General features: G+C 42.7%; 1 protein-coding gene across 1 annotated transcript; it reads right to left on the reverse strand.

Moving 5' to 3' along the window:
* Positions 1-6,480: 6,480 nt before the first annotated feature.
* ADORA3 (adenosine A3 receptor) lies at positions 6,481-9,475 on the reverse strand. The gene is made up of 2 exons (XM_028486631.2): positions 8,794-9,475; positions 6,481-7,087 (listed from the first exon to the last, which is right to left on the reverse strand). The coding sequence occupies exons 1-2, from the start codon at positions 9,174-9,176 to the stop codon at positions 6,481-6,483; spliced, it is 990 nt and encodes a 329-aa protein (XP_028342432.1). The 5' UTR covers positions 9,177-9,475.
* Between the last annotated feature and the right edge of the window lie 296 nt (positions 9,476-9,771).

Consider the following 9,771-nt stretch of genomic DNA (forward strand, 5'->3'; position numbering starts at 1 on the left):
CAAAGTTGACATAAACAGATGGAGAAATATACCATGTCCTTGGATTGGAAGAATCAATATTGTGAAAATGACTATACTACTCAAAGCAATCTACAGATTCAATGCAATCCCTATCAAACTACCAATGGCATTCTTCACAGAATTAGAACAGAAAATTTTACAATTTGTGTGGAAACACAAAAGACCCTGAATGACCAAAGCAATCTTGAGAAAGAAAAACGGAGTTGGAGGAATCAGGCTCCCCAGCTTCAAACTGTACCACAAAGCTAGAGTAATCAAGACAGTATGGTACTGGCACAAAAACAGAAATATAGATCAATAGAACAGGTTAGAATGCCCAGAGATAAACCCATGCACATACGGGCACCTAATTTACAACAAAGGAGGCAAGAACATACAATGGAGAAAAGAGAGCCTCTTCAATAAGTGGTGCTGGGAAAACTGGACAGCTACATGTAAAAGAATGAAATTAGAACACTCCCTAGCACCATACACAAAAATAAACTCCAAATGGATTAAAGATCTAAATGTAAGACCAAACACTATAAAACTCTTAGAGGAAAATATAGGAAAAACCCTCTTTGACATAAACCACAGCAACATCTTTTTTGACCCACCTCCTAGAGTAACAGAAATAAAAACAAAAATAAACAAATGGACTTAATTAAACTTAAAAGCTTTTGCACAGCAAAGGAAACCATAAACAAGAGGAAAAGACAACCCTCAGAATGGGAGAAAATATTTGCAAATGAAACCACAGACAAAGGATTAATATCCAAAATATACAAACAGCTCATAGAGCTCAATATCAAAAAAACAAACAATCCAATTAAAAAATGGGTGGAAGGAAGACCTAAATAGACATTTCACCAAGAAAGACATACAGTTGGCCAAGAGACACGTGAAAAGATACTCAACATAGCTAATTATTAGAGAAATGCAAATCAAAACTACAATGAGTTATCACCTCAAGCAGGTCAGAATGGCCATTATCAAAAAAAAAAATCTGGAAACAATAAATGCTGGAAAGGGTGTGGTGAAAAGGGAACCCTCCTGCACTGCTGGTGGGAATGTAAATTGATACAACCACTATGGAAAACAGTATGGAGGTTCCTTAAAAAACTAAAAATAGAACTACCATATGACCCAGCAATCCCACTACTGGGCATATACCCTGAGAAAACCATAATTCAAAAAGAGACATGTACCACAATGTTCACTGCAGAACTATTTACAATAGCCAGGACATGGAACCAACCTAAATGTCCATCGACAGATGAATGAAAGAAGATGTGGCACATATATACAATGGAATATTACTCAGCGATAAAAAGAAATGAAATTGAGTTATTTGTAGTGAGGTGGATGGCCCTAGAGTCCGTCATACAGACTGAATTAAGTCAGAAAGAGAAAAACAAATACGGTATGCTAACGCATATATATGGAATCCAAAAAAAAAAATTTAAAAAAAGGTACCCATGAACCTAGTTGCAGGGCAGGAATAAAGATGTAGACATAGAGAATGGACTTGAGGACAAGGGGTGGGAGGGGGAAGCTGGGGCGAAGTGAGAGTAGCATCGCATATATACACTACCGAATGTAAAATAGATAGCTAGTGGGAAGCAGCAGCATAGCACAGGGAGATCAGCTCGGTGCTTTATGACCAGCTAGAAGGGTGGGATAGGGAGGGTGGTAGGGAGGCTCAAGAACATGGGGATATGGGGACATATGTATGCATATGGCTGATTCACTTTGTTGTACAACAGAAACTAACACAGTATTGTGAAGCAATTATACACCAATAAAGATCTATTAAAAAAAATTTTTTTTTAAAGAATTTATTGTTACATTTTTTTTCAGATGAGATAATGATATTGTCATAGCCAGCCTCTAAAATGGCTCCTGGTATTCATGCCATTGTGTAATCTCCTCCTAATCTGAATCAGGGCTGGCCCATGTGATCGGTAAAATATGGTAGAAGGGATGGCATATGACTTCCAAGGCTAGGTCATAAAAGGTGTGCAACTTCCACCTCAGAAGTCACACTGCTCTTTCTTTCTTGCAGAAGTCAGATGCCATGTTGTGAGGACTCTCAAGCAGACCTGTGCAAAGGCCCATGTGGAAAAGAACCAACTTGTGACCCACCTTGGGAGTAAATGTATGACCCACCTTGGGAGTAAATCCTCCAGCACTATCAAACTTCTAGATGACCACAGACCCAGCAACCTCCTGAGAGACCTCAAGCATGACCCACCCAACAAAGATGCTCCTGAATTCTTGAGCCACAGAAAGCACAAGAGATAATAATTATCATGTTAAGCCTCTAAGTTTGAGAGTAGTTCATTACATAGCAATCAATAATTAATATTGACATTGTGGTTATTTTTTTTAAAGTAGTCCCTATTGCTGAGAAAGCTGCATGTAAAACAAACACTCAGTATTGCTCAGAGATGGCACACCGTGAAACTGAAGAAAGTACCAACAGAAGGAGATTATGCACAGATATCAGGAGAATGCCCAAGACATGAAAAAGTAACATTCTAAAGCAAATGACAGGCTCAGAGTTACAGAGAATAAACAGGTGTGTCTATTAGCATTCTGAGTCTTATCTGGTGTTATTAGTTCTGTTGGTCCCTCTTAAGGGTAGAATTAATTTTCACTCTATTTGATGTGTAAATAAAAAGGTAAATGGGTAACAAGGATAAACCAAATTTTTAAAATATCTTTTAGAAATACAAACCGAAATGTTTACAGGTGAAATAATTTGATGTGCAAAATTTCAAGATAATCAGGGTAAGGCAAGTTGGTGGGGTCATTAATGAAACAAGGTTGGCTGTAAGTTGATCATTATTAAAGCAGGACAATAGGTATATGAGCCTTCGTTATTCTAATCTCTCCACTTTTATGTGTTTGAAATTTTTCATAATAAAAAGTAAAAAACAAAAAACAAACAAAACAAAACACTGACACAGGTATTGCTAGTCTCCCATTTTACAGATGAGAAAAATTGAGGCTCAGTTTAAGTAACTGCTAAATTTAAGTTCACACAGCTAGTACAGCTGCCATGAGCTGATGCTAAATCTGAAAGAAAAAATTGTTCTTTCCATCGTTCAATTCTGCTTCTCCAATAGTGACAATATCGCAACACTGTAGAGCACTTTAGAGTTGAGATTTTACATTATGCTAGTCATCCGAGTGGTTGGGGCAAGATGCAGCCTAATTTTTCTCATTCCCATTGTACCCAGTATAGTATCTAAGGGCAGAGTTTCTCTAGAAAATGTGAATTTAGTTGTAAGAAACTGAAGATGCAAACGGACCGTGGCCAGACCATATATAAAAATAGAACCCTGGCCCACTACCAGCCCAGGAAACCAGCCCCTTATCTATAGTAACTGGCCCAGGAAGCCAGCCTGATGTAAACCAGACTTATAGGAAGTCAGGCCATTATTCCTAGTAACAATCCAGAAAGCCAAACAATAATCCCTGTAACAATTGGCCCTGAATGGCCAGGACTTGATGAATAACTGACAGCTTCCTTAATTTTTGTCCTGCTTCCATCTAGGAACCAACCAGAGAAAGTCAAGTATGCCCTCTAACCCATCACACAGGATGCCCCACTTCTGGTCGGCCTGCCTACAGCCTCCCCAGGCCAACGGTCTCCAGTCGGGGTGCACCTGAAGCCTTCTTTTTCCCACTATAAAAGTATCCCACTCTTCTGCCTGCCTTTAAGTCTCTGCCAAAAAGCAAGAGGCAGTGGCTAACTCCTTTGCTATAGAAAGCTCAGAATAAATAGGGTTTGTTTGTTCTTATTTGGTTGGTCTTCACTTCTTTCTATTGTTGATTTGATTTTAAAAATTGAGTAAATAAGCCCAGCTACTCAGCATCTACCGTTGTTCCAGTGAATCTGTATGGAGGAGGAAGGAGGAAGGAAACCTCAGTTTTGTCTGGGTGGTCTTTTTACTTTATTCCTTTAAAATGAAAGCCCAACAGCCACCTTTGACAATGTTTAGCTGAAGGGAGCTAGCCGGGAGACTGACTCAGGGAAACTTCAGTGACATTAATCTCTAAACCTGAAACCAGGGTAGATCTTGCGGCTTCCAGCCCAACTCCTCACCAGTGAGTCTTGGTTCATCTTTTTGAGTTCACGCCAAGAGACATTTCGCTGTAAGGGCCTCTTCTGGGCTGGTGGAGCCCCTTAGCTCAAGAGATTCTCATTGACTCTCAAGCCCCCAAAATACAACTTCCTACAAGCCTTCTGTAGGTTTGCTAAGTAGTGACTGTCAGAAAGGAAAAGAGAGAGAAGGAGGGGAGGAGGAGAAAGGGAGAAAAAAAAAAGGTTTTCTGAAACTCAGGAGCTACAGCTTGTCTGATGACACCAAATGACTCAGGACAGACTGCTGTTTTCTTGTGAGGCAAGCAGTCCCTTTAAATCAAGTTTCCTAAAAGGGCACTGGCCAAATGTTGCTATAGCAACTGGGTTAGAGGCCAAGAACCAACCAGCACTTCCCTCAAGTCTCCAACTGGGCAAAGGTGAGTCATGGGCAGAACAGTGTGCCAGGAGCACCCAATGCCCCAGAGAAAACCCAGGGCCTCGTCCTGGAGGGGCATTTTAACTAAACACAAAAATTAATTCGGGGGAAAATGCTGAAATCAAAAGAGCAGATACCATTAAGAAAAAATTGGAGGTGGGGGAGGCTTGTCTTTTGAAAGAAAAAAGATCCCCCAAAATGTTGATGGGGAATTTGTCAGGACAAAAGTCCCCTCCCACGTCCAGGGACCCCCAGGAATGGTGGGCGGGGGTGCGTTGCAGTCCTCTGCCTCTAACATAAGATTGTGAATGGCGCCAGGAAGTGGGTGGGCAACTGGTTTGGCATTAGTAGAAAATGCTATGTGCGAGTTTTTCAACATGGCACATAGTGTTGATTATTCCTGGGCTGACAAGAGAAGACACGAGGACATTTCCCTGAAGTGAAATGTTAACAAGATAAATAGGCTTATCAGGCTCTGGCCTAAGATTAGGGTCAGGATAACCTTTCAAGATTGGCTAAGAATTAATAAGAAAAACATTTTCAGTACAGTTATCCTCTTTGATGTGGTTTAACTGAAATCTCCATCTTGCTGCTCTCATCAAGTTAATATATTTATTGTCTTGGGAGTGAGAGACCACAGCTGCAAGTCTGGATAGCCCAATCAGAGATGCCACCTCGAACTTCCACAGCCACACTCAATGCCCGAACGACTTGACTAGAACGCCATCCCTGTCTGGTGTCCCAATCGGCAACAGCAGTTAAGGCAAAAAACCCAGCAGTCCTTGAGTATACAAATCATAGTTTGTACCCATGATTCTGTTAATTGTACATAAAGTGAACTTAAGAGTTTGGACTTTGTAGAAATTACAAGTCACTCTACATGTCTAGGGATAGGTAGCAAGAATCTTGGGTTCTCCCATAAGGCAGGACTGCCTTGAAATCCTGGCTCTCATACTCGTTAACTGTGTGATCGTGGACAAGTTACTTAACACCTCTGTGCCTCAGTTTTCTCTTCTGCAAAATAGAGATGGTAATAACGGTGGTACCTAAAAGACTGTCAGGACCAAAAGAGAGAACGCATGCAAAATAGTACATAGAAAGCGCTCAACAAATAATAGCTATCTGGTGTCTCTTTCTGCCCCACTCCCGCTATTCCTATTAAATAATAAAATACCAGAGGAGATGATTAAGGCTCAGCTCTAAGAATCATTTCTTCTCTGACACTTGATGAATGGTTCATAAAGTTGACAAATGCTCTGATCAGCCCTGGAAAAAGGAGCAGGGTGTTCTGGGGCCAGGGGTGAGGGTCCTAGAATTTACACAGGCGAACATGCCACATGGCATCAGGTAGAAGCAGGCTGAGTGCCAGGAGCAGCCAGCTGGGTCTTCAAGCCCCAAGTGACCCTGACCCTCAGCAAAGAGCTACACAACAATTAGTTATCATCTTTTATTTACTCAAATACATTTACAGGTGAATCCATCAAGTTAAGTCCCTCTTAAACTCAGTTCACTCCTTGCATTCCATCCATCCTCCAGGTATCTGCTGAGAGCAGGGTTCTCTGCTTAGTTCCATAATGGAGTAGAACCGAGTCACCATTATGTACATGTCCAGCCCAGTTGGGACCCTTTTGTCAGTAAGACAATGAGGCATCCTTCAGATTCCATGACTTCTGTTTGGGAAGGAGGAACACAGGCAGTAGTAACAATAGAACATTGTCCTCAAGTCAGACACCCAGAAACTTGAATTAGAAAAGAAGGACAAGAAAAAAATTGAATTAGAGAAAGAGGGTAGTAGGGAACATAAAATTGGAGACAGCTAGCCAAATGCTTCCCACATCACTGGAAGGAATCAAACACGTGAGAGCCCACGGCCCAGGTGGATAGGCCCTCAAGTGCTTGTCCATGCTGAATCTGAAGGTCAATGGGACGGAGAGTCATCTTTCATGGATAGCTACTCAGAAGTCTGCTCAGTGTTTGAGTCCAAGGAATTAGAGGGCTGGCAGATCACACAGGCTTTGAGGATCAAGAGATAAGTTTCCTTGAACTTCTTTATTTTATAAGCATAGACGATAGGGTTCATCATGGAGTTAGCATGGGACAGCAGAATGCCCAAGTACAGCACAACTTTTGGTACTTCACCATTAAAGTAGGTGATACAATTAATGACGGATAAAGGCAGCCAGGACAAAGCAAACAAGAAAAGAACCAGAAAGAGAGACTTGGCTGTCTTGAACTCCCGTCCGTAAAATGCACCTGTCTCTTTGGAATTAGAAAAGTTCTGATTGAGTTTGTTCCGGATGACACAGAAGATGTCAAGGTAGATGGCACACATGACCACCAGGGGAATGAAAATCCAAGTGAAGAAGCTGAAGTAGACCATGTAGTCCATCCTCATGACGGAATGGAATTGGCAGGAAAGCAAGGTGAGATTTTTGTGGTACTCTGAGTTCAGTTTCATGTTCCAGCCAAACATGGGAGTCACTCCCACCAGGAATGACACCAGCCAGCAAAGGCCCAGAGCCAACCATATTCTTCTTTGAGTGGTGACCCTCTTGTATCTGTTGGAATGGAAGAGAGTCGGTGAGTTCACAGCAGGAATTGCTAATGGGTGGGAGGAGATGGAGCTGGAGGGTATTGGTATTCTATGGTGATTTCAGCTAAACTCTACTGGATATGCAGACAAGATTAGCAGACAATGATTAGAGAAAAATCCAGCAAAGTTCTCTGGGAACTTTTCTAAAGAAGTACAACCTCCAAAGCAGCAGGAGTACGTTGCCTAGAGTCAGGGGCTTGCGTACCCCATTCACAGTTCCATTTCCAGCCCAAGAATTCTTCAGTCCCTGGGAGGTAAGAGTTATCGATCAAAGTCTCCTGGGATCGCCTTACCTGGGGAGAAATAATCTGCTCAAAGCATGTTTGCCTGCTGTGCTCTGCACTGGTATTTTTATTTGTTTGTTTTGTTTTTTGGCTGTTGTGCTGCTGTCCATAAATTAGACTCTGCCTGTCCCACACTTACTCCCTACCTGTGTCTGCCCCTGCTTCTCTATTTGCACCACACTTGGGGTTTGAGTTAGACTCCACTCTCATGGAGTTGCAAAAGTCATGTTGAGGTGCTTCCAGGACCTTAAAAGACTCATCCAATCAAAAGTCACCATTTCTCCTTAAACCATTCTTCCTGACAACATTCTACACAGGCTATAAGAAGGAAGCAGATTTTGTTAAGTACTGGCTATGTACTCAGTAGACTTTCTCTCAATAAAATCTCATGATAAACTGGAGATATTTTTATGACAATCTCCATTTCATTGATGGTAATGGTGAAAATCATAGTAGTTACAGCTACCATTTACTGAGCACAGACTGTGTGCTGGGCATTTTTCTAAGAGCTTTACGTGTATTAACTCATTTGATCTCATGGGGAAGGTGCAATTATCATCCCCATTTTATAGGTGAAAAAAATGAAACAGACAAGTTAAGCAACTTGTAGAAGCTAAAAGTGTTGGAGCTAAAATGGAATGGAGGTGAATCTGAGTCCAGAGCATCTTAACACTATGATGAGGAACTGAGATGCAGAAAGCTAAATAACTTGCCCAAGATCAGGCCTCAGGATCTGGGATTTGAACCCAGGCACGTTTGTATCAAAAGTTGTCTGTAGCTCCCTCACCATGCTCTTTCCCCAAGAGAAGAGAGGAGCAACAAGATACCAATGTAATTCAGGACTCCTGGGGAATTAGATTTCTTCATTTGGCAATCTGTTCTGTTCACATGGTCACCTGAAAAGTTGTTACTACTTTCTGTAGTGGAGAACTTTTGTGGTCCCCTTCTCAACATGGAAGAGGAAGCAAAATTAAAATAACTTTAAAATAGCCTACATTTGCAAAGAAGAGAAACATCAATTTATCTCCTTTTCTCTCTGCTTATCTTATCATCTAGTATGTTTCTATCATTTCTAAAAGTCAAGAGCATTTTTCACTAATTAAAGATGCATCGAGTTTTTATCATCTTTAGCCCCCCGGGGTATTGAGTACTGACTACTCCTGTAGTCAGTGGGGAGGGATTGGAGTGTTCCTCTGTTTCTCGTTCCCAAGTCTCTGCTCATCGTTGTTAAACCCTTCGCATACCAAATGGTGAAAAGAACCTCTTTCAAGCTCAGAGGCCAATTTGGATTTGTTTCCACTCAAAAAGTCTGAGATCTGGAGGTTGTAGCCCCATTTCCCAGGCACCTCTATCACTGCCCCACACCACACCTCTCCAAGCAAGTTACCTGACCGTGAGCTTGACCCGCAGGTATCGGTCCACGGCAATGGCTAGCAAGGACATGATGGAGGCATGGGTGAAGATCAGCAGCAGGCAGGTCATGAGAAGGCAGCTATAAAAGTGGACTGTGACACCCAGGCTGATGACAATGGCCAAAGGCATGACCAGCACCCCGACAGCAATGTCAGCCAGAGCTAGGGAGACAATGAAATAGAAGGTGGTGTTCTGCAGGCTGGGGTTCAGTTTGACCACCCAGATGACCAGCACGTTGCCCACTATGGCACAGAGCCCAATGAGAATCTCCACAGTGATGTAGGTAGCGTTGGCCAAGGACACGGCAGTGCTGTTGACAGGCATCTCGCTTTCCAGGTGGAGCCTCCCAGGTGACATGTGTGCCAACAAGATCCGTGTGGACCAGTCAGCCTTAGCTCTTGCCAGACATCTTGCCAGAGGTCCAGGTGCAGCAGCCACAATCCAGAACTCACAACTCGCCCATTCCTTCTCTTCTCTGTTGGAACCCCCTCTCCCCCTCTGCTTAGAGACAGTCCATCACAGGGCCATCACTTTCAGCCCCAACACAGGCCAGGCCGTACACTCCTGAGCTCCCAGAAGCCTGGAGGACAGTTCTATGTGGGCTGAAAGTGAAAGTGCTGCTGCTCTTGGTTCCCCTGCCCCTGGAGGGCTACTTAAGCTCCATCAAGATAAGCAATGCTCTTCAGTGGTGTTTCAGGAAGTGAAATGGGCCAAGAGGAAGCACAGAGCCAGGACCACTCAGCAAGAAGATGGAAAGAATGGGGGCTGGGTGGGGGCATGTTCGTGGCATGGAGAAGACTCAGCATTCATTTACTCAGGGACTAGATAAGAATGTCACTCTGGGTGGGAGAGGAGCTGGGAGCACTGACTACGTAATATTCTAGCTTTCTGCTAGCTTATCAGAAAGATCGTGCAATAAGGAGGAAAACAGAACACACAGAAGAGAAAGAAA

The sequence above is a fragment of the Physeter macrocephalus genome, unplaced genomic scaffold (assembly GCF_002837175.3).
Source record: "Physeter macrocephalus isolate SW-GA unplaced genomic scaffold, ASM283717v5 random_1750, whole genome shotgun sequence".
NCBI lineage: Eukaryota > Metazoa > Chordata > Mammalia > Artiodactyla > Physeteridae > Physeter > Physeter macrocephalus.

Bases quoted from the DNA above. Each gene is read 5' to 3' on its own strand.
- ADORA3 (XM_028486631.2), bottom strand. From the start codon at position 9,176: ATGTCACCTGGGAGGCTCCACCTGGAAAGCGAGATGCCTGTCAACAGC. The intron at 7,088-8,793 runs GTAACTTGCTTG...CCATTCCAACAG, and splicing joins CGGGTCAAGCTCACGGTCAG to ATACAAGAGGGTCACCACTC.